The following is a 26,497-nucleotide window of genomic DNA, read 5'->3' as shown; positions in this document are numbered from 1 at the left end:
GACTTGGATTTGACACATGATTTTCTTATTTGCGGAGTGCCAACATTACGGATCTACAAGTCTAGATTTATTTGCCAAATTGTCATTTAGCAATTAAAATATTATTGACAAAAATAAATAAAGGCTTTTATTATATTAAATTCTGTGATAGTTTAGTACGAGGTTGTGAAGTGTTGAATAAGTGGACTTTTTTTTGGTGATAAACATAGAGAGAAACCATGGATGACCTGGGTAAGTCGTTTGTTATCACCATAACCTGTTTGGCGAAGTCTCAGCGAAATGACGTGTTTATGTCTGTTTATGTGATATATGCTGTTTATATTTTTATGATTAAAATACAATTCTATAATTTCAAACTCCATCTCCTACTTTCATAAACAATCGTGCTAATAACTTAAAATTTATTGTTTAAAATTTACATACATAGTTAGGTACTTGTTAAAAATTTGAAAAGTACTTTTTGTTCTTTACGCCCTTCATAGCGAAAATTTTCCATAAAGTATACATAAACTTAATGTATCAGAGTGCTACTTAATATTATGTAGTTGTTACTATTTTAAGAAACATTACAATTTTCCTTAATTGTTATTGCCTGAAACTTTGAAATATGATGCATGAGAAATGTATATATAAATAAGCTACAAAATTTTTATATCACTACACAGAATAAAACAAAGTTGCTTACCATTTCTGTCTGTCCCTATGTATGCTTAAAAGTTTATGTTAAGGATTTTGATGCCGATTTTGTAATAGATTGATAGTTTTAGGTTTAAGCATATAATTTGATACGATTTAGATGAAGCTGTCTAAGCCATGGGCGGAAAGTTAGAAAAAAAAAAAGAAAATGATTATCTCGTCAATTAATATTTATATATAAAAACTAATGTAACATATAATTAGTATAGTATTAAACTGCGGCTGAAAGCATACAGTGATAAGTACAAATATTGCACAACCCAACTTACATGCACCCTATATACACTTAGAAGAATATTATGTTATATGTAAAAATAGGAAACAATAATTGGTAAAAATATGTTTGAATATTTAGTTTTTTTTAAATGAGAAATTATATTTTCTTTTAAAAACAAGTCAGTATGGTCGAGCCAGCCCAATTTATGTTGCAGCATGCTCTACTTGCGCATTAAAAATATTTATTTTAAAACTAAGTAATTTACTTAAAAGACATCTATACATATAATAATTCTGTAGAAGGGTCAATTCTGTACATTGAAAATATTGAAAAAATAAATAGCAGGGGGTGTTACTGGATCGATACCAAACCCAAATATGTGATTAAAAAATTTTTTGTTTGTTTGTCTGTCTGTCTGTATGTGAAGACATCACGTGAAAACTACCAGTTCGATTTTGATGAAACTTGGTATAATTATACCTTATTATCCTAGGCGTAAAATAGGATACTTTTTATCCTGGAAAAATACGTAGAAAAAAATTAATCTTAATTTTTCAGTATTATCCATAGACGTTGTTCTGTAGAACCGCGAACACACGTTGCGTTAATATGCATATTATATAATAATTTATAGGCCTAGCCGTATTCGGGTCCAATAGATATTTATAAGATGTCATTGTCAGAGTTACTCAAAATGGAGAAATAAACCATCCACGCGAAAACCGACATCCGCGCGGACGGAGTCGCGGGTGGAAGCTAGTATAGAAATAAATTCTATACTAATATTTTAAAGCCAAAGAGTTTCTTTGTTTGAACGCACTAATCTATGGAACTACTGGTCCGATCAGAAAAACTATTTCGGTGTTAGATAGCCCATTTATCAAGGAAGGCTATATATGATAAAGCTAGGACCAATAAGAGCGGAGCACTTTGGGTAAAACCATGGGCACAGCTCTAGTATTTAATATTCCGTAACTAATTTTAATCAAGTTCTAATAACTAGCAGATTAATGTTCAAATTACCTTTATTAACCTGACCTCTTTGTTGACCTTAGGTGTGCAATATTGTATATTAAGATGCTAAACTACTTATATACTTAAAGTAAATAACATGAAGCGCTATAAGAATGATTAATGGCTGTTACGGACACTACCACACCTATAATAATAGTGATTGGGGAAAATTGACTTAAATTTTTGTGAATTCTTGTTATAAAACTATTTAACTAGTAGATTGAATATTTAAATGTTCTTTTATATTAAACTAATAAAATATAGGTTTAAAATTAATAGCAAATTCAAAAATTATTTTTGCTCTAAAGTTAAAAGATAAATCCAACATTTGTTTTCAGATACTCAAGAAATACAAACTTTCGTATTTTTCGATTTTAACAGTTAGATATATAACTTGTATATTGATATTTGTCTATCTGTGTGTGTCTCTGTCTAATGCATCGTTGCTCTCAAACCGATGGACCGATTTCGATTAGTTTTTGCATTCGAAAAATCGGTTTCCTTGCGAGTGCTCTTTGCTATGTTTGATTAATGCATATTGATCGAACAGACTATCGGGTCTTTGCCAAAATAATGTAAGCCATTTTTGGCGTATAATTGCTCGATTGTGACTTCATGCGTATAATGTAGGCCTAGAGATTTAAATTTAATTTACGTGTGAGGGAGAAAAATAAATAATCCGGATGAAATAAAACGGACATGTGACACATTCTTTGGAGGTGAAAAGTACTTCTTGTGGAAAATTAACTACGAAAACTTGTTACGTAAATAACTACGAATAGGTAATTAATGATATTCAAATACATATTTTAAGAGTTGAATTATACTAAAACAAAAACGGATCAAAAAATATAGATGAAAAAAGGATGTGAATACATAAGTACCACCCACGCCTTCTTGGTCAAACGAAATTACTATGGAATGAAAATTTTTACTTCGGTAAAAAGTAGCCTATTAATTATTATAACCTCCGATTTTAACAGACCAGACCTAAATATCATATCATAAAAGTACATCTTTGCGACGTGATTGAAACACTTTCGCATTAAGTAGGTACCATATACATAGTAGCAAGGAAAACAATTAGGGTTAGTGATGTTCCATGAAAACCTCTCAGCATTAAAGTAATTACATTACTGCATTGTAGGAGACGTGGTTGCATCGTCCACTTTTAATTAGCTTTATTATCTATCGTTAAGGTTCGTTTAACATGAATTATTTGGGACACACCTTGTGTTGCATTTAAACCCTGTCCTAGTTATTAGACACGATAGGACAATTTTAAAGCTTATCATCTATACATATAATAAATCTGTAGAAGGGTCAATTCTGTACATTGAAAATATTAAAAAAATAAATAGCAGGGGGTGTTACTGGATCGATACCAAACCCAAATATGTGATTAAAAAAATTTTTGTCTGTCTGTCTGTCTGTCTGTCTGTCTGTCTGTATGTGAAGACATCACGTGAAAACTACCGGTTCGATTTCGATGAAACTTGGTATAATTATACCTTATTATCCTGGGCGTAAAATAGGATACTTTTTATCCTGGAAAAATACGTAGAAAAAAAAATAATCTTAATTTTTCAGTTTTATCCATAGACGTTGTTCCGTAGAACCGCGAACACACATTGCGTATTATTATAGGCCAATAGATATTTATAAGATATCATTTTCAGAATTACTCAAAATGGAGAAAATATAAACCATCCACGCGAAGACCGACATCCGCGCGGACGGAGTCGCGGGCGGAAGCTAGTTCTAATTAAATGGATAGGTATATATTATTTGATAGGTACCACCGTACCGACATCTGAATTTCTTAAATCGAATATTTATTAAAAGAAAAGAAAAAAGGCAGAACTAATAGAAAATTTTAAACCATGAAAAACTTAGAAATATGAAAGGTGCATAAAAGTGGCACATAATACCTTCTCGATAAATTATTTCTCTCCTTGTTGTGGAATACAATTTCTAGCGATCCAGTGAAAACATTGTAAAAAATACTCCCAAATGGAGTTTTCATTAGTATCGTCACCCCTAGAAGGCGATTATGCCATTAGCGCCACCGTGTTATGTCTATTATCCACGTTACGACTCGTCAAGGGTAATTTTTCGATGAGGTGCGTTCCTCAGTCCCCAGTCAGTCGGTCGCGTACTTGGGTTACTATCGTACAGTTCCTATATTTGGTCAAAATTTGACGCTCCAGTATATCCTATACGTTGTGATGTAGTGAACGTGGAATATTTCAAAGTTATTGTTAATAATTTTTTTATTCTTTATCGTCAGTGCCACACTAGGAATTATATCGTAGTATTTATTATTATACTTTGTCATTATACTGGCAACGTTTAATACAAAACATTCGCTATGCAGCACATACTATATAACATAAATTGTAATTTAATGCAAATTGAAAGTAAACGAAACATTCATAAAGGGTACGAACGGTACATTCGCGGTACGATCAGAAAAAAAAACATATCACACTGATTTTTAGCGTTGGCACAGATTCAATGTTTACTATTCAAGTCTAGACTCAAGACGATATCTGGGGGCACGGTAGTGCCCCCGCCAAGACGACGAGCCAAGCGAACAAGCGAAGCGCACGGGCACTACCTACCTTTTCTCGAAGCGCTTCGACGTTTTTTTGAACCCTCATAACTTGGGTTTGGATTATGCTAGATCAACAAAATTTTCGGGATATATTGTAAATAGCGGACTTATTGAACATATTAAGTTTTAATTACATTAGCTTTAATACTTCAGATTTTATTTATATCTAAAAAACGCTAATTTCGTCACTGACTCACTGATGATCATCAAAATTCTTAAGGTATTTCCTAATGCCCTAGAAAGCTGAAATTTTGTATGTAAGCTAGTATTAGCCCACAAACAACAAAAAAATTATAAAACTTGTAACTTTCATCCCCCAACCCCTTAAACTAGGGGATGGGAGTTTGTATGAGACCTCTAATTTTAAATAAAATTTTGATGACGCTAGAGGTCTAATCTAATAATCTAAAACTTGGTTCCCCTAGATATATATATGTATAGGTACTCCTTGTTAAAAAAAAATTAAAACTTTAATCGACATATAAAATGTTGTTACAAACAACTTACAAAAAGAAATGAAATCCCACCAAAAACATTTACATGTAAAATGTTGCCAAGACGAACCCATATGACTCGCACTGTCAAAAAGTTATCAGATCTCATGTAGAGCCAAGCTTCTAACACTACACGCCCTAACTCTACAAGGCCTAACTTCACAAACTCTTCACCTTAGTCAAAATATGTGGCTTGGCCATTTCGCTACATTCACATCGGCGTAAGGTGAAAAATTAATTCACTGTTCATTACTTTTGTGTTATACAATAGTTCTTGTAGTAACGAACGGCCAAGCCATATATTTTGACTAAGGTGAAGAGTTTGTGAAGTTAGGCCTTGTAGAGTTAGGGCGTGTAGTGTTAGAAGCTTGGCTCTACATGAGATCTGATAACTTTTTGACAGTGCGAGTCATATGGGTTCGTCTTGGCAACATTTTACATGTAAATGTTTTTGGTGGGATTGTATGTTCTGTAAATTGATCAGCAAAGTGGCGTGTATGCCAATATGAGATCACTCGCGGAATTTATTATCATACAATTATGATACCACGTGGGGACTATCTATACACGGTGTAATTAAAGGCGCTATAAAGGAAAATCCAGGTCAAGTCGACAGCCTTGTGAGATTACTAGATTATAACGTGTATCTGTGCTCTTAAATTGGCATAGTTATTATAGCTAATCTATGTTGAACTAAATGTAGAAAGGAATGCAATCTTGCATGCCTTCCCTTTAACACGGCAATTTAATTAATCAATTGAGATATTCAATAAGTTTAAAACAGCAAACATCTGTGGGCTGCTGTTATGTTTATTCTGGTTATTCAATATTACATAGCACGTTCTCACGTTACGATTTATCTACGGCAATGAGCATACAGTCCACAGTTAACTGCGGTGATGACTACTTTTCAAAGGTATATTTGCACGTGCTACATAGACCTGTTGGTTATATAAGTGGGTTGTGCTAGCGCCGGGTTTGAGACTAGAACAAATATTGACTTCCTTATTAGAGCCCTCGCTAACATCAGGAACAATGGTTTGCCTCTAAAGCGGATAGATCGTAAAGTGCTAATTGCATTCATAAGTCAGTTTTCTAGAACGTTCCACAGATCTCGAAGATTGTTAAATCACATACGTTCTTCGTATTACTTTCGTAAATCATAAATATCCCTTAAGCTTTACGTTTGATGGTATTAAGTATCATGAGATTATTTGTTCGAAGTCTTGGAAGCAGTCAATCACGCATTCCCTAGCGATAAATTCTAATTTAGCTTCTCGTTCCTGTCACATCTTAAAGTTTCCCAACGTTGAGGGCATATTTAGCGCGTGTGACATTTCGTCTGTCTTATTACAATCCTTAACCTAAATTAAGACGACACACTCTCTCTGTACTAAGAAGCTTAACTAATTAATGATTGTTGTTTTCACTTGCGGGCAAATCTTTAAGTTTATTGCCTAGTACAGGCAGTAAACTTAGTCTAGTCACGTAAGTGAAATTTGAATGGATGTTTCATGTGCGAGTACTATTTGTCGTTCTTCGACTCGAAGACGTTTGGATATAATTTTATGACCAGCCTGTTAGTATTTGCCACCGAATTTCGGCGCATCCGGTGTTACATACGCAAGAGTCGCCACATTTCCGTTCGTTACTCTCACTTGATCACTTCACGGTTTTACGACGTTCATTAAGAAGAAAGCTTGAATGTTTTGATCTACGATCCACATCAATGCCCCATCGTAAATGTTGTTAATTACGTCCTAGCGTCATATTAATGTTATTTTAATTAGCTACGTATAGCTACATTGATTTTTGTCATAAATTAAATGGGCGTGACACACACATTTATGAGATAATTCCTGATCTAAAACGGTGATATAACAAAGCGCTCGATCATTATTTGTTAAGTAGTATCATATGTTATTCATTGCTTGAATGACTACCGTGTAACTTATATCTGATCCAGCCGGCGTGGCTGAAGTGGCGTGCGCTCGCGCCGGCAAACTCATTCAACGATGTATGATGTTTTAGTTGTGACTGGGACGCGTTGACGAATACTCTACTCGCACGAGCAACGCGACCTCGTCCTTTTGACATTGTCTTATCACTTATCAGCGCTTATCTACGATCAATGAAACGGACCTCGATGTAGAGATATGACCATTCGTTTTGGCAATTACATTCAGTGAATTCATATTCGATGCACATGTTGTACCAAACATGTTATCAGCTGATCCTAATTGATAATTAATTGTCGTGCGTATCGTGATACTTGGATGCTGTTTATCATATTGGTGTAGGTTGTGATTATGGCGCGTTAACCGTAGTGTCGTACAAGTGGGTGGCATAATTTTCAAAAACGGTTTCTCGATTGGCCGAAGATGGATAGGACAATGTACGGCAAGGTGCTGCCAGGCACTTATTATCCATTCCGCTGCGCTATGAAGGAGAACGGAATATCGCCGGGCTGTGAGTAACTATTATTTATTTAATAACTTTAAATCGATTGATTAAATATTTGTGTAGTTGTTTGTTTACTATCGAGTGCATCACAGCTGTACGTGTTTTCGTTACAAATGATCGCATTCACTCGGGGTTTCGTATATCCATCCGGTGTATTTATTTTTATAAGGTGTGCCGGTGCACTGTATCCACTGACTATCCATTGAATGATGGTTACGGTTAGTCTATTTACTTTTGTGATGTCGGAATAGATTGTGGCGTTCTCTTTTGTGAACCTCGTGAACGTTGCCAACTCTTTTAATTTTAGATGTTTTAACTTGTACGTTGAGTCGTTTTGTAATACATATTTATTTGTCATGTGATGTTTTTTATTTAAATAGATTTTAATTACGCATTCTATGAATAGAAGTATAATTCTAATCGTAGACTTACATATTTAAATTCAATTGATAACATCGTAAAAACTTCAGATTATGTTAAGTTACCTATAATTGAATTGGAAAAAAACATGTTACCTACCTACCTATTAACTAAATAAAAATAATTCAAAACTAAATGAAATATGTATTACGATCAGAGACATGATAAGGATTACGTCAATAGCTCATTGTTTTCGTGCTGTATTTAATTGTGTAGCATAGGATAACAGATTAATAGGTACGTACAACATCTGTTAAATTGGCTCCATCCGTGTGTGCAACGTGTGCCCTTAATTATAATGAATATAACCCTTAAAATTGACAGTATCACTTACATTAAGTGTCACCGTGAAACCCCAAAAAAGGGGACAAGAAAATTTCCAGTATGTAATCATTTCATTGGAAATTTTAGATATATGTACGTACTTATTGTGTCTTTTTTATTGACCTAGTGAAGATAAAAGATATTGCTAAATCTAAATCTGTCCTAATTGGCAGTAATTAATGATAACACGGGCCTTTCTAGATTGAAAGAAATGCGCTGTTTCCCACAGATTGTTTTAGACTTTTAGGCCGCGTTAATTTGGCGCCATTAGAGCAAGCTAACCGCGATTTCTTTCTTTGCTCGTATTACGGTGACTATTCCGGGAAGGTCTCGTGGGTGGAATGGTTTTATTTTTCTGTTACCTTCGCGTTTTATTTACGGCCTTTTATATGTCTATGGGGCTTTATATTTGTATTTTACTATTTTATGGGCTATATAGTATATTTATTTAGCATCTGTTTATGTGCGTCTTGTCTTGTTTTAAGAATAATGCCCCATACCTACCCCACTACGGGAGACGGTGTTTATGTATGTCTCTCGTGCTATGTTTATAAATTCATTCCTGCAATTTACAGAAAGTAGCCAATCAAAAGCAGGTGTGTAAATTGAAAAATCTAGCTTATCGATAGTCAGATCTAAAATAAATCTTACGGTAGATCGTAAATCTTCAAAGCGTCAGTAAATATACATAGTAAATTATTTCAAACTATGAGATAAGCTGGTTTGATCGTGTTTATCTTCAGGCATTGATTAACTGAGGCAGTAGCCAAGAATTCACTTATAATGGTTAGTTTAGTTTTTAAAAGCCGTTTTGTGTCTTTGATATTACTGACTTTGATAGTCCAATTTTTTTCACAATTGCATCTAATTTCTACAGAAATTCCTTCCTATATCGTTGTAATGTTCGCAAGAGGTAATATTTTTTTCTTCAATAATGGGATCTAAGAAATTTTAGGAACTTCGATTTCCGATCTGATATTCCTCCGGTACTGAGTCTTACTCCTACGAAATGCAATGTTTATCCTGAACTAATTTCTTCTCCAAATGAGTCTACATTTTACGTTTCATCACTGCAATGTCAAAGTGGAATCTTATTAAGGCATAAACAAGTGATTTTTTATAAATCACAATAAATTACTTACATCTGTTACTTGCGAGGTTACCGCAAACAAATATGAGTCAATGTCAATTCAAGGATGGCCACCATATGTTATGATTCTGTGGTTTTGTCTCTGTAACGCTTCTAGGAACATTCGGTTACTTTGTAAAAGGTGTGTAAATCCTATATCTGATTCATTACTGAGAAGAATAATTTCGAAGTAAGGTTTAAAATATATCCTTGATTATTGAACCATAGGCGTGAAGCTTCTTTCGAAATACAACATAATGTAATGTTATTTTTAACGACTGCGCCAAATATTTTAATCTGTAATCTATATGTATATTATATTATTTTAATTTGTATACGAGTTTGGCACGCTCTGTTACGTAAATTATGGCTATGGTTATCAGCTTTGTGGTGTCGCGTCGTTATATTTTCCTTCATTAACTATATGAGTGTGAAATTGGTATCATAATGACGGCTTTTTGATGCTAAATTATGTTATTCTTTTTTCTGTATACGGGTAAATCATTCTAAAATTTCATTAGAAAGAAAGTTCTAAACTTGTATGTTCGTAATTTTTCACTCTGGTTGTGGCGTGTGTGCTGGGTTGTTGAGTTTTCATTTCGAATTAATATTGTATTCTTTCTTTTATATTCTATTAGGCAATAATTAGGCATAAATATACGAGCTAACAACAAAACGCTCACACACTGTATTATGTAATCTAGTGGAATTCGTGTTTTGTCGTTTTAGAATTCATAGCACATAAATAGTACATATAGAGAGATGTTGGCAGAACGTGATACGGTAAAAAAATTAACTGCGTTAAAAACAACCGACTTCAAAAACGGAAAAGTAAAAAATAAAAAAGATTTGATATTATTAATTACTACATATTATTTAGATGTGCTATTTATTAAATAGGTTTGATGTCGGTGCACGGGCTTAATACTAAGTGCTAAAACCGACTTCAAACCTATTTAATAAATAGCACATCTAAATAATATGTAGTAATTAATAATATCAAATCTTTTTTATTTTTTACTTTTCCGTTTTTGAAGTCGGTTGTTTTTAACGCAGTTAATTTTATTTAATACTTTTTAGTGTAATTTTCAACACGAATCAAACGAGCCCAAACTCGATAAAGTTGAGTCAATATATTACTGAGTTCCTATGGCCACCTTCCGATTCCATCATCAAATCAGCTCTATGTCATGATAATGTTTCATCGCTATCCAATTTACACACTTATACAAAATTTCAGCTCAATCGGTTACCGGGAAGTGAATCAAAGTTACTTGCTACATTCCAATTAAGTCATCGAGTACAGACAAAAATGCTCATAAAATAAAAACTACTGGGCCTAGCTGAATAAAATTTTTATGGGACCAATTCGACACCATCCTGCATCGAACAAAAAAAGAATCACGTAAATCGGTTCAGAAACCTCGGAGTAATCGGTGTACATACATAAAAAAAAAAAAAAAAAAATCCTCCTCCTTTTTTTTGAAGTCGGTTAATTAACAATATTTCGTAAAGGGAAACCAGTTCCCATTGAACTGTGACGAGAATAAACTTGACTCAATTTCATTACGAGCTGACCTTTGCGAGGTCGGCTGATATATGTGCTGTTGTAGTAGCTGTGCATAAAATATTACGAATATACGAATTAATAATGTCATTTTAATGGTATTTTTTATTTTTTTCATACACAAGGCTGTCGTTGGGATTGTATAATCCATAGTGTATTATAGAGTAAAGAGGAATTTGGCATTTAAATATAGCTTCTTAGTATATTTTCTGTTTGTGTAGATTTACATGTTAAGCAGTTAAAAGCAAAAATATTTTATTATGTAGGCATACTATAAATTTCCAATTCAATGTCCGAATTTATCGGCTCTTTTATTAATTTAAAAATAATAATTAAATGTGAAATGAGTTCACGGTCAATGTCTGTGTTAATTTATTGTTATGTAAGAACAGCGTGAATTATAAGAACATAAGACTATTGTCTCAAACTAATATACAAATCAATCAATCAATCGATCATCATCGGCCCATGAAATCAAAAGTTATTTATAGAAAGGTCTTATTGGGATTTGGGGATCGAACCTAGGTTTAATTAATAGTTTATTTTTATATCCACTAATTTAAGGTTAGTCTAAATTTAAATTTCCAGGTTTAAATTAGGTTTTAATTTAAATTTCCAGTTAGTGGACGAGTAGTTAATGAATGGATATCGAAACATAAAAACATCATTCTTATTTATTTAACATTATTATCACAGAGCTATTATTTTAGTTGACATCATTCATAGAACCATAACATCGTGTCTTTGAATTAATTATAATTATTATATTCATGCTAATACTGTATTTAAATGCGATTACATGCTGCAATGCATTATATATGTACTTAGAGTTTTTAGGATTCTTGTGTGTAAGATAAGAATCGAGGAGGTTATATGTATATCACTATATAGAATAAAAAAGAGGCAACGGACTACGCAACGGATTTTGATGCGGTTTTTTTTTAAATAGATAGAGTGATTCTCAAAGAAGGTTTTAGTATGTACATATATAATTTATAAGATTTCGACAAAGCGGGCGAAGCTGCGGGCGAAAAGCTAGTCACAAATCACAATATAAGTAGAAGATTACATTATACATATTATTGTCTATGTATATTAATCTAAGAGTACTTCGGTGATGTTCAGGTAGGAAGTAAGTACATAATTATGTAGGAGAACCAATTTAAAAACAATCTAATACTTACTAGTGTATTTATTGTGTGGGTTTATATATGTATTTCTTTAAATGTGTGTATTGAATAACTAGGTTCGAAGGTTTAAATAGCTCATAGAGACTTACATATCGATCATTAATTATTATTAGTGTACCTACATCTAATTCATAACTTCTCTTACGCACACGGCACATCATTCATTCCTTAATGAATGCACATGTCTTGTATACCAAATTAGTATCACAATGGATGTGTATCACCGGAGACTCAGTCACCGGTTCGGAAGGTTATACGTGGTTATACCCTATATGGTGTCCCTATAGTGTAGGTTATGTAATTATATCGTGATTTATGTCACCTTGCAGTGTGCAGCGAGGGTAACGAGTGCTGAGTGCATGGCTGCACGGTAATTGGCTCGTGTTTCAATGAATAACCAAAATAGTAAGGTTGGGAAGTTGGTTTGGTTAATTCGGTGAATACCCATGAAGTTGGATTGTCTGGAAATGGTTTCCCTTTTTCAAAAGACTATAAAAGTTAGTTTACGATGCTCGAAACAAATTACAATTGATGGATTGAAAGGAAGTCAGGTCTACTTCCATTAACTTTAAAAATGTGTACCGACATAGACCATTTAAAATATATAATTAAAATTACCTAACTACTCAGTAGTAATGGAAAAAAATATTACAAGTAGAATCGCCTATCAGATGACCTAACTTAATTAAAGCTTTTCCTTGTTCGTTTACTGTTTACAAATCAATTACACCTAGGGATGTCACCAACCGGACGTGTCCCTAACTGAATTAGATGTGGCGGTACAACGCCTGAAAAGGAAATCTACCGCCCCGGGGCCCGATGGCGTGCATGGAAGAGTGTGGTCACTCGCCCTCTCACAAGGATTGGCCCAACGATTCTGCGAACTACTGACAGAATGTTTTAAGAACGGAAGGTTCCCAGAACGATGGAAGGTGGGTCGACTTGTTCTACTAAAAAAGAGCGGCAAACCGGCCGATTCACCATCAGCCTATAGGCCAATTGTTCTGTTAGACGAAGCTGGCAAGCTCTTTGAGCGTATCATTTCCAGCCGTATCCAAAACCATCTGGCGCAAACAGGACCGGACCTTGATGAAGCCCAATATGGCTTTAGGCGTAGGCGGAGTACAGTAGACGCCATAGCCCGCCTGCGAGATATAAGTGAAGAGTGTGTTCCCCAGGGTGGGGTTGCATTGGCAGTATCTTTGGATATCTCCAATGCGTTTAACACCTTGCCCTGGGTCAAAATCCTGGACGGTCTTGCTCAACATCATCTACCGCTCTATCTCCGACGCATCATCCGTTCATATCTTGGTGGACGCAAAATTATCTTTCCCGGGCAACACGGCTGGGGTAGTCATAGGGTTGCATGCGGTGTTCCGCAGGGTTCTGTTTTGGGGCCTCTTCTGTGGAACATCGGATACAACCACGTCCTTCGAGGAGTGCTGCCGCAAGGCGTTAGCGCCATCTGTTACGCCGATGATACTCTAGTCGTGTCTACTGGCCGAGACTATAGGGAGGCGCGACTACGAGCTACGGCTGGGGTGGCACAGGTGGTCGCCAAAATCAAAAGTCTAGGGCTAAAAGTAGCACTCGAGAAATCGGAGGCTATATGGTTTCACGGTCATCGGAGGGCTCCACCAAACGGGGAAGATATTGTGGTGAGTGGGGTGCCCATCCGGATTGGGTCCAGGCTGAAATACCTCGGTGTGGTACTCGATCCGCGATGGACATTCCAAGCTCACTTTTCGGCACTGGCTACAAAGCTCAGCACCACGGCAGCGGCTCTCTGCCGCATTATGCCGAATATTGCAGGGCCGAGCGGAGCATGTCGCCGACTCTTTGCTGGAGTTGTGCGCTCACAGGCGCTGTACGGGTGCCCGGTATGGGCGGACAAGCTTTTAACGCGCAATACCATCGTGCTGAGGCGGTCGCAGCGAGTGATAGCCATAAGGGTTGCAAGGGCGTATCGCACTGTTTCGTATGATGCGGTGTGTGTTATAGCCGGTACTGCACCCTGGCACCTCGAAGCGGCCGCCCTGGCGGATGTTTACTGGCGTAGAGCGGAAGCAAGAGGGAGGGGCTTAGAGCTGACCTCCGAAACGCTCGATGCCTGGAAGCAGGAAGCTCGAGACGCGGTGTTCCGAGAATGGAGTCGGGAACTCAACTCATCGTGTGTGGGGGCCTGGACTCTCAGCGCGATAAGCCCGGTGCTAAGAGAGTGGGTAGAGAGAGGGTGGGGGGCACTCAGCTACCGACTTGTGCAGATCCTGTCGGGGCATGGATGCTTCGGCAGCTACCTCCATAGGATTGGACGCGAACCGGCCCCCTCTTGCCACCACTGCAGCAGCCAACTAGACACGGCCCTACATACGTTGGTCGAGTGTCCAGCTTGGACATCCGAAAGAAGGCCTCTCGAGGGCTTGCTGGGAGCGAACAACGAGCTAACCCTGCATGACCTTGTGAAGATGATGGTCGCCGATGACGCGAAATGGGGTATGGTCGCAGCCTTTTGCGAAACCATAATGAAGGCGAAAGAAGATGCAGAGAGGGCCCGGGAAAATGACCCAGCGGCGGATCCTCTGCGTCGACGTAGACCTGGTAGACGTAGGCGTCAGTATGTCCAACGTCTGCCCTGAAACAAGAGCTAACAACTAAGCACAGGGGGAGGTTTACGTAGAGACGAGCATACTACAGATATGCTCGCTGCAAGTAAACCGGCCCCCCCTGCGACAGAGGGTGGATAGCCCGGCAATAGGGCGGCATTATCATTATGCGATACCGTCGCCTATTGCCAAACTAGGGGCTTGGGCGAGTCGCCCAGTTGCGACACTCACCACGTAGGCGGCGGGGGTACAAGGCCTGGCTGTTAACCCCTGTCGCCGAAGATGAACGGTGGCCACCGTTGGGTTTTAGTGGGTATGGCTTCATGCGAGTCCCACATACCCCCTCGTGCAGTAAAACTGTAGAGGGGGATGCGTAAATGCATTTCCCAACGTTAAAAAAAAAAAAAAAAAAAAAAAAAAAAGGGATGTCACCAAAAATATCAAAAAATTTATAACTTGACATGACCTCGTGTGTGGGCATCTTAAAAATTTCTCACGATAGCCAAATATGTATTAAAAACCATTTAGTGATATTAATTGTAAAATAATAATGTATAAAGTAATAAAAATAGTTTTTTAATAGGATTTACTGCGTCACAATGGAACATTAAACACGAAAAGGCTTTCTCGTTTGTTGTGAATTGTGACAAGTTTGAAGGTAGCCTCGCCCGTATCTCGTATGAAATTAATAATATACAGGGTTGGCACTCACTTGGCACTAATCACTTCATAATAAAAAAAAAATATATTACAGTAATTACTTGATAAAATCACGAATCAAATTATTTATTTTTAATCACTCCTAATAACCAGGTATCGGTATTTAATATTTTTAAATATTAAATACATTTATTTTAATTGACGCACATACGCACGCGTCCATGTCAAATCTTGAAAAACTACATGATTTTCTTTCATAAATTAGCTTACATTCAGTAACTCGATTTTTTAAATCATTATTTTCTAAGGATATTTTAGATATTTGCCAACCCTAAAGACAATTACTAATGTGGCATATAAATCTTGAATATATTTCGCCTACACAATACATTCAGGTAGTCTTTGATCTTCTAGCGGCTATTGTCGCTTGACGTGCCTATAAATATTATGAGACTATAATTTGCTAAATGCGAGGATAAAATAGATATTGTAAAATATATTATGTAGGTAGTTATTAGATATATGTATGTTGAATGTCTGGGCGCTAATGGGATAGTGATACAAATGTACTAGGTTTGATGTAAGTAGATAAAAGAAAATGTGAAGTCGGGATTGCTAGTATTGAAATTTTTTAAATCCCAGTTTAAGGTTTAAAATTTGAAATTTAATAACATTACAATAATATCCATTAATGTTGTTGCAAATTGTATACCCATAAGAATGCGTCCTACAAAAAACTGTTCAACGTGGCTATAGAAGTTTTCATTTTATTAAATCAAACAATTGATATGCTGTCTGTACTTGTACACGCTGAAAAAGTACTCAACATTGCAAAGCAGTAATCCTATTTGAAAATAAACATTCACGGAACTTATTAACGGATTAAAATAGAAATCATTATAAGTGCTACTGTATCTTTTTCTGAAAATACTTCATTTTCTCAACAAATCGGTGAATGGCCTCATTAAAGCACTGGCCCATGCCAACCACTGTATCATTTTCTTTTATTTCTGTCTCGGACATTATTAGTTCTTAAAAGCCCACTCTGTCATTTTTCAACACTATACGACTATTTTTAAATAATCATGCAGGATGTAAATGGCTAAATGGTTTGTAAGTATTATGTATAATAAACCTAACTTCTTGTACTTCGTTATAAATGCTATTAAACTTCGTATAGCTTATCCACGCCAATTCGTCTGCGGGGATTTTGGATTATTTTTTATTTTTTTTTCCATTGAAGCTCCGCTCCCATTGGTCGTATTACGTGATGTGACGTACCTAATGTAAAGCCTTCCTCGACAATTAAAAAAAATGTCTTCCGAGGAGCGACAAAATTTAAACAATATTTCCATCAACTTTCTCACCCAACTTTTAACATCACCCTTAGGGCTAGCGCGCAAGAGCAACTTTTGTCTCCGCAACTATTTTGTCTCTCCTATCAACTCTATGGGCTAGTAAGAAAGTGCGCGCATGTAGCGACGCAACTCCCCATAGAGTTGATGGGAGAGACAAAATAGTTGCGGAGACAAAAGTTGCCCTTGCGCGCTAGCTCATAATCGACAGTGTTTCCTCGTATTCGTGGTAAAAATTTACGATGAATACGATGAGGCTTTATAATACTTCAAACTTCAGCGCCATCTTATAAACCTTTCACAGACTAAAATTGACAGCGCGGCACGTTTCCACATCACGGAACAGCTGCTCCGTGTTCCACATACGTTCTTAGTGTAATACTTTTCGACCAGATGGCGCTGTACTCAAACATTAAATTTTTTAACAACCTTATAAATTTTTCCAATACCGCAGTATTTATATACATATGAATGGAGGTTTTTGTATATGTTTACATGCAATAAAGTATAGCTAATTAGAAACCGCATAAACGGATCGATATCAGACGCATCCCGCGATGTCAAAAGTGCATTGACCAGTGCAGTGCAAGGTGGAAAAACTGGGAAAATTTGTGCACCTATGCCTAAGGGCCAAGTATTTACTCTTTGTAATGGTTCTCGGTGTACCATTTACCAGAAAAACAGGTGAACCATGCATCTATTTTTCTACCTTATCCTATGGAAAGAAGTTTTACCTGTCTGTCTGTTTAGTCTTATTGAAAGAAAAAAATTAATATCGTATTAATAGTCTCATAAGTGGATGAAAATATTGAACATTGACCGTCAGTTTTAGTATGGCAATAAACAAAACATGCGGTGTGTGGATTCATAGTGATCCTAAATAGTCTGGAACGTACGTTCAGTGTTATAACAGTTTTCAAGAGGAATGTTCGATTGAAATAGTCCAGATTAATAATTTTAATGTTGCAGTCGGAGAAAATGGCAGGTAGGAATTTTCATTTATGGTTAGGTTTTGGAAATCTTTTTTTATATGCAATGACATTTTAAACGCAAGTGGATACTAAACCAGACGTTTTATGTAAAGAAAAAAATAAGAGAAGTCAAGGTATAAAAAAGCGTTCTAAGTGAAGAATATTCCAATTACGGTGCATTTAGACCAAACGAACATAGAGCTAGAGCTAGAGCAAGAACATTCTTTCGTGATCTTTTAGTGTAAGCGAAAACTTGTATTCAGTGTTGTTCAGTATTAGAACATTGCATAGAATCTTTTGGAACGGACTAAGAATGCTCTACGCCAGAATTCGACATAGTGGGGTTAGAACGAGCATTCGCTCGTTTTGTCTAAATACACCGTAAGAGATTAAAAATTTATTAAAGTGTACAAAAACTAATACAAAAACTATTATAGCTAAAACTCAAAGTAAACCTCAGTAAACAAACCAAAATCGGATGGTATCAAACTATAGATCCATGATTAATGTTGCTAACATCTATCAAGGTGAGAGGAAATTAGCAGCAATTAATAATTGTTATTAGTGTTGTTATTTTCTGAAATGCATGTATCGATATTTTTACGAAATTATTTTTCGGATTAATAAAATGGCAATGTTTTTTATTATAAACTAGCGGTCCGCCCCGGCTTCGCCCCTGGTACATGTTTACGTTTTCTCTACATAAGAACCATCCTCGTACTTCAAGGAATATAATAAAAAAAGAATTATCGAAATCGGTTCAGCCGTTCTCGAGTTATGGAATTACAACGAAAAGTGGCATTGATTTTTATATATATATGATGATATAAGAAGAAGATAATTAAATATCTTTCACTTAGAGATTTTTGTGAAGACTTGTAATTAATAAAACTAATTAACCAATTTCACACAAACATATTAAATCTATTTACATAATTATATTAAACCGTTTTTGAAACTTTTTTAAATGAAGAACATACATATTACATACATTCAATAGGCCTACGTGTGGTGTTTATTATTTACTATGCTGTATTTTTAATTTAAAATTAACTACTTTTATACAAAAATAATAATACTAAATATCAAATGAAGCACAGAATAAAATATTAAAGAATATAAAAAAAAAGACGTGTGGCACTCGGGGACTGCCGCGGTAAAGCTATTGCATAGTATGTGTTCAAGCCACACCTCCGCCCGTCCCCGTGGGGAGCGTGAGGTTTTTTCGTTACGGAATTTCTGGATTCGGTCCCCGCGCTCGAGGCCCGCGATAGATGCTATGCAATAGCTTAATAAAAATCAATCTCTATATAAATTTATAAATATAAATTTATATATATCAAAATTCCGTATTATAGAGAAAAATAATACAGGTTTTTAAACGTTTTTGGTGACGTTGATATCTTAATGCGTAAGTTTTATTGTTGTATGCTTTTACCCTTTCCCTGAAAAGATAATTTTAAATTGGTTTTAACAATAACGTTCATTAATTTTATGCGCGTCTCTGCTCTACAAGTTTATAGTGCTTTTTAATGATGATGATACTTTATATAAAGGTGATTGTCTGTTAGTTTATTTGTAATTGTAACATTTTATAGCGTTTTAACTGACCTATTAAAACATGTCCATATAAATAATTTTTATTTTCTCACACTTATGGAAAAAATACAGGACTTTATACCGAATTCTTTCGTTCAATCTTAAGAAAGCACTAAGCATGCGTAATTTCAAACATATTAGTAATTAAGAATAGATTACATCCTGTACTATGCTTTAAGCTTAGAGTACATTTATCTAGCTTCTTTTGATCTGATTTATATCTCCATATATGTTTTGTGATAGGTCATTGTTCATAATGATGATGGCGGCAATATTTATGTTCAAACGCGAAGCTTACCAAAAATGGAGTCGCCCACGGTTTTAGTCTTCGTATCTATTAATTACATTTTGTCGTTACCCGCCAATCACTGTGTTAACCTTGTTTTAATTGAATGCTATAATTAGTACACCATATTACCTACCTACGCTTTTCCGATTTTTGGGACACTAAATATGTTAGGAAGAAATGGACCTATACCTTTATATTATTCTATGCAGAGTTCCACTTCCATATTTATTTATTTATTTATTTATTTATCAATTTAATATACCACACCAAGTAATATTTAAAATTATACAAAGGTACATCAAAAGGTAGGTACATAAGGCGGCCTTATCGCTTACTAGCGATCTCTTCCAGACTGCCCAAGGTAAGAGATAAAGAAGAATCGTACATGTTACGCGGGTGGCTGATATAATAAATAAAATAATAATATAGATTATAGAAGATAGAATACATAAAATATATAAATTAATAATAGGAAAGGATAAAATACATAATATTAAGTAGAAGGATATGCTAAATTGGAGAGGTGCTTATATAAAAGAGTTTTAAAAGATTTTATAGAGGAAGCTCGTCTAACGTCCACAGGCAGAGAATTCCACAGTCTGATAGCGGTTACAACAAATATTGTGAAATTATCTAAAATATCCCTAACATTGCAAAATATTTCAAATATTATTTTTAATGGCGTCAAAATATTCAGGAGTTCATTAACATATCTATGGAAAAGTGACATCAAGCCGATTTTTATTTTTTTTTTAATTGTTCATAAATCATAACTCATAATATAGTTACTTGATTGCTCTTGAGTCTTGAGATATCGATCAAGCAATTATATTATTTAAAATGATCATGTGCGGTCACAATGGACTCGCGTTTGAATTCCACAGAGTATATAATTACGAATGTCGTATGCTATTTAATAGGTACCATTTGTCTTAACGCTCTGTTGGCCAGGGAGCGGCAGTGACCACGATTCGCTACGCTTTAGTTTTCGTCATTGTCATTTGAGGCCTTTGTTTCGCGTTTTGGATAAGCCCTTTATAATCTCTTATGGAAAATAAGCCTTTATGAGCAATGTAGAGTTGTGCATCATAAAGAAATTTACACTTATGGTAGGTAATTCTTTATTTATACACTTTTCAATGTTATACAGTAAGGACCGGTTGCGATGTGTGTGATCGTTAAAATAATGATAATGCTTTACTGTTTCTTTCATCAGTGTATAGATTTTTTCCCATTGCCAATAGGAAACGAAACGGTATCAACACAGGCACCGGCCGCGTCCCGTATTGCCATTCCCGGCCTTCGCAGAACTGCTCCGAGATCCGCTAGTCCATGACCTTCCCGGGACTTACTAGTTGCCGATACGATTATCGCCCACACGGCCCCATTAGCTGCCACAATGTATCGGAGATCACGGCGACCCACAGAATGGTGCGCCTAGATTCAGCGTCCGAGCCTCGTCAGTTGCAGCCTCGACAGCCAATCGGTAACGTCTCCGCGCGCGTTGTGTCTTTTGGACATTTTAATTACCTCACGAGAATAATTTAAAGCTTTGTATACACTGCCTACTTTGTATGCATTGCGTTCTTACTTTATCGCGTTCGTAAGTGGCAACTCAAATTTCGAGCCAAAATGTGTTCACGTTCGAAAGTGCCAGTACGTTCGTAGATAAAACATATTTTTGAAATTCGGATCGGAAATAGAATGAAGTGTATCGAATGTGAGTGTTGTCGCGGTCAATCTGAAACGATTGGCAACGGCCGGTTTGATAGATGTGAAACGAATTGGGCAATTTGTGTTCGTTAGCGTGGCCACACTGCGAGCTGGATACGTCCTTTTGTGGAAATTGTATTTGGAACGAGTGAAAAGCGCGCGAAATGTTGCTCGGAAAAAATATTTCGCGATCAGTTAAAATCTTGTTGGTCCACATTGCCAACCCTCTTGACCTATTCCCGTCTAGATTGTAAGCTTTTTATAGGAACATTGGTGTTAGTTTTTTACTTTGAGATTTGAGAGTTTTGATTGCTTCATTGGGTCTTTATGTAAGCAACGTTTGATGTCGTCCCTCAAATGTCGACTGATAATAAAAAGGCATTGAATGTGCTTGGCGCCACGGGACGCCTCGATTACGCGGTTGTAAACAAAATTAGGACGTAGCGTAAATACCAAGGGAAGTGTTGGCATTCGCAACTTTCAACACTTGTAGGGAAAAGAGGTCAAATGTTTACATGCAAAGGGGATTTACGTGAGCCTGTTGTGTTTTGAAGTTGCGATATTTATAGAGCGTTTGGCCTTTTGTGTTAAGTATCTGATGGTAATCCATAATTATTGATATAAATATTATATTGTCTGAGAAAAAGTTATTACCAAAATTTACGATTTTACCTACCTAAGTATGTATGTATAATAAGATACGAGCATGTCATAATTTGGAGATAAAGCGAAATGGCCAGCGTTAATTTGCCAAATTAAATAAAGATTCGTTCATTATGAAACTTTAGTACGCGTCATTAATGACTAATAAACGTTGCTAATAAATTGTGGATGTTGTTTTTTGTATTGTATAAGTATTGTATAAGCGTAGCTACATACAAAATCATGTCAGGATTTAGTTGTTGTATAAAATTTACAGACAACAATTGTCGTAACAAATGCAACTCATATCATTTACATTACATAGTCACAAAACCATAGTTTAACAGTAATATAATATCAATGTAACATTCAATCGTATATTGTTTCTATCTAGTCTCTCGACTCTCAATTAATAAGTTAATAACTAAAAGATTAGAAAGACTACGTGCAACGTTACAATACCTTAATCTACACACTACAGTGTACACTAATATAAAGAGGATCAAATATTTGTAGGTAGTTTTATTGTTTCGTTTGTATTGAATAGGCTTCAAAAGTACTCGACCGATTTAAATGATCCTTGCACTAATTATTATTATTTAGGACGAAATATAGGCTGTTTTGTTGATATTCAGTCTCAACAAAATATAGACTGGGCGGCTAGTCCAATATAATATTGCATATAATATGTTGAGTTTTTTCTACCATATGTCGTCACTCGTCACATGTAGAGTTGTTAACATTATAGTAATAATGTTTAACTAAAATTGTACATAACTTGTCATGTTCATTGACTATAGGTACATATTGAATACTACCGGTATGTCTGCAACGGCCTTCTCGCTATGGTGCGAAAATTTAACATGCACCGATTATCTATATACATTGACAGATTAATGTATTATTCATATACATACCTAATTCATGGCTGTTTAATGTTGCGATAACATTTTTAAACAGCTCTACTTGCTAAAATAGTTTACAAATTACAACTAGCTTCCTAAAGTGACTAAATATTATTATATAGTGATTTATGTTGTGGTTTAAAGAAAGTAAAACTACGTTCTTATAATTTATAATATGTAACTGCCCGGCTCATTATGTCTTGCAGATAAAGAGCATAATATTAAAATTCGAAAACTAACGTAATATTACGATATTTTAACTTGGTAATGACTATAGAAGCTATAAATAGATGCATTTCCTATTGTTAACCAATTATTAAAATTGGCACACGATTTTGGAGCATTCGATATATTATGTATAGTGTAACCCTTTGTTCTCACAACATCTTCAATAGCATATACTTATAGTAATTATTTATAAGTATAGAAAATAATACAAATAGAAGATACATTAAAGAAAGTAAGAATAAGTGGGAATGCGGTTAGGAGACCAATGTAAGTGCACACTTGCACACATAATTGTACTTGCGACACGAGTGAGATAGCAAAACAAACAGCTATATTATAAGTACATATATGTAATTATTTTCCATGTGATATACGTAAGAATTATCTTTGTTTGGCCTTAATAACGCGTGCAATTATATTCTTGTACAGTTAATGTAATATGTGAACAATTATTTGTTCGTCTCTTACATTATACCTTCATTCTTCCTTCATTATACATGTTTTTCTGTGCCAGTAATAACATCTGCATTTACTCTATTACTATTTAATGTGTTGTATATATATACTATAACTGTAACTTCTTACCGACTAATTGATGTTTATTTTTGTCATATTATCGAGGTTATGAGCTAAAGATTTTAAACCTCCGACTTACCCCTAACTGGAGACGACGTAGAGTGTAATAAGTTTAACCGTAAAGTCAACCGATAAACTAATTTATTGTAATTTAATAAATAGGTAGTCTAGACACCAGTTTATCGATATACCTACATAGTTCTTTTATAAAGATACTGAAGCAGTTGCCTATCAGGTTCAAACTATTTCTATAGTCAAGCAGAAAGTAAGTTCTACTGAAACCTCACTTACAAGTTTGGTTCCTACCATGAACTTTCATGATTTTTATTCATTTCTTTTTTTATTTAGACATTCAGATTTTACACATTCATCGCTTTAATGTGCAAATTACTTACTCCAAGAAAGTAATAAGAGCCAGCGCGCAAGAGCAACTTTTGTCTCCGCAACTATTTTGTCTCTCCCATCAACTCTATAGGCAGTAGCGTCGCTACGTGCGCGCACTCTCTTACTAGCCCATAGAGTTGATGGGAGAGACAAAATAGTTGCGGAGACTAAAGTTGCTCTTGCGCGCTAGCTCTAAGAAGAACTTGCGTAGCTGTAGCTGTGGTAACTTTAAACTGTGCTACAGATATACTAGCTCATATTATACACATAGGCCGTAGCAACCTTTAAAATTTCGTATTATAATATTTTAAATATTCTACTATTAATAAAGTTTCACGTAACTTCCTCACGGCCAATGTTATACAATATACAATATAATCACTTGAACATGAGTGGTCTTCATTTATTCCTCCCACTCTAGGGCACCTACGACATAATGTCTGCCATAAAAAGCTGATTTAATTGTAATATTGCCTTTTAAAATCGCGCTAATGATATTAATATTAGGGTTCTTCTATAGAAAGACAGGTAGAACGGCGTATACACATCTGTAAGCATAAAACAGTATGGTTGTTGCTAAGGCATTTTCTTAAGAAAATGTTGGATATTTTTTTATAAAGATTAAACACATCGTCAGTTTCCATCTTTAGTTTTCTGTTTTTTGAGTGATCTTATCCAACATTTTGAAAATCTTTAAGGATTATTCTTTGAAAGATAACTTATAAAAACCTTAAAAACCCACCAGAATAAATCCGCCCTTGTAAAAAATAATAAAAACGAAACTAACTATTGTTTTGTCCAACAATAGGAAATTAGCAACATAATGATTAATGAGACACGTGTTGTATATTTAAATAAAACGTAACTAAAATATATACTCGCTTCACTCGAAACAGGTTAATTACGTGTGCCAAGACCATGTGATGTTTGGTCGTAGGGCGACGCCCGCCCACAGACGACGTTAGCGTAGAACCAGCGCTATTATGTATTCCATAGCTTATGTAACGTTGTGTACGCAGGTATTCACGTGTAAACAGGAAATCGTTTGAATTAGCACTCTATTGTCCGGCTTGTCTGTGCAATTTGCTTGTGTAGGGTTTTAATTAACTTGCTCTCTTGATGCTCTTGTTTTTGAAATGAAAATAAGTATAGCTAGGTTGAGATTTAGTCTATTCAATAATAAGTTGTTAGTTTATTCACGAAGAAGTACTATTTAAATCGTAGGTGAAACAAAAGTCAATGAAATGCGCTAATGCATACGATTTTGGAACGATAATTTCGCAATTAGTTTTGACCTGATTTCGATTGATGAAATCAACGTGGACAGGTTGATGATGCGAGTTGACAGTGTTATGAAATAGAGCGTCGAAAAGCAACAACCTGACGGGAATAGCATGCGTATCGTCGCCAGCTCAGCAGTGTGACCGCACTATCATCCGGCATCGCTCGCCGATAACCCATAGAGTCGCAGACCGAAATAACCAGTCAATCCTCAGCCGCAGTCGATATACGACTGTCGACGTATTCACCTCGTCGCGTCTTATATAGTCCACCTGTGAGGGATGGCTTCCGTGCGTACGCGTTCCGCTTCCCCCAAATCGGTCTCGTTCTCCCCCGTGCTCGAGCGGAAGTACAGTGCCGAAAGGGGACCCTCCTACCCCCCAGAGCTGAGCCCGAACGAATGGAGGAAGTACTTCAACGACTTCAGCTCATATCTAGGTGAGTAGAACGGGAGTGACGTGCGAATGATTCACATGCTTTTATTGAACGACCTTGTGCTATATCAGATTCGTTGTTGGAGCGTTTCGGGAGTCGCTGTAAACAAACTTCGCTCAATACCAACTTATGAGTTCGGTTTCTTAATCACTTTCACGATTACTTAAGATTTTATGAACGTCTATAATGATCTAAATGTAATTCCTATTTTACAGTATGATTAAGTTGGTACAATTGCTTATATTGAAGTGACAACAACACATAAAGACTGCAAGTTGACTTGCCGAGGATATAAGATAACAATCTATTGTAGTCATCTCATCTCACTTGATACTATACATTTAAATTAACATACGAATGTGCTCATTCATGATCACGCTTTGCAAAAACGTTATTATTTCATAATGAACCTCGTATTGTTGTATGCTACATGGCACAAAGCAAATAATAGATAAAATTAAAGGCGTGATCATTGTCTAAAATTAGAAGCATTACAATTTATATTTAAACATTTCTTGATGAAGGCAGTGTCAATTTGCAGATAACCTTGCGGTTCCGTATGCACGCTTGAATGTTTTGCTACCGTGATATAATTTAGGAATATTTACAATTTACAATGTATTTATGTACTTACTTGTTTTTCGCTCATAGAGGAATTTCTCGTGGGTATAAGATGTTTTACCGCGGTAAAAAATAACCTATATCTCTCTAGCCTTATAACTATC

The 26,497-nt window shown here is 35.5% G+C and overlaps 1 protein-coding gene across 4 annotated transcripts in view; it reads left to right on the top strand.

Moving 5' to 3' along the window:
- The first annotated feature begins 44 nt into the window (after positions 1 to 44).
- LOC123691272 (paxillin) overlaps positions 45 to 26,497 on the top strand; it is a 44,220-nt gene continuing 17,767 nt past the window's right edge. The window contains exon 1 of one of the 4 annotated variants that reach the window (XM_045635576.1): positions 45 to 231. In XM_045635576.1, the coding sequence (XP_045491532.1) occupies positions 219 to 231 (13 nt within the window). In that variant the 5' untranslated portion in view covers positions 45 to 218. Of the gene's footprint in view, positions 232 to 7,064; positions 7,508 to 25,470; positions 25,776 to 26,497 lie in introns of those variants that run through there. The other 3 variants (XM_045635575.1, XM_045635573.1, XM_045635577.1) reach the window with 3 other exon arrangements.

The sequence above is a fragment of the Colias croceus genome, chromosome 4 (assembly GCF_905220415.1).
Source record: "Colias croceus chromosome 4, ilColCroc2.1".
Classification (NCBI taxonomy): domain Eukaryota; kingdom Metazoa; phylum Arthropoda; class Insecta; order Lepidoptera; family Pieridae; genus Colias; species Colias croceus.
This window is presented reverse-complemented; position numbering and strand designations above follow the sequence as displayed.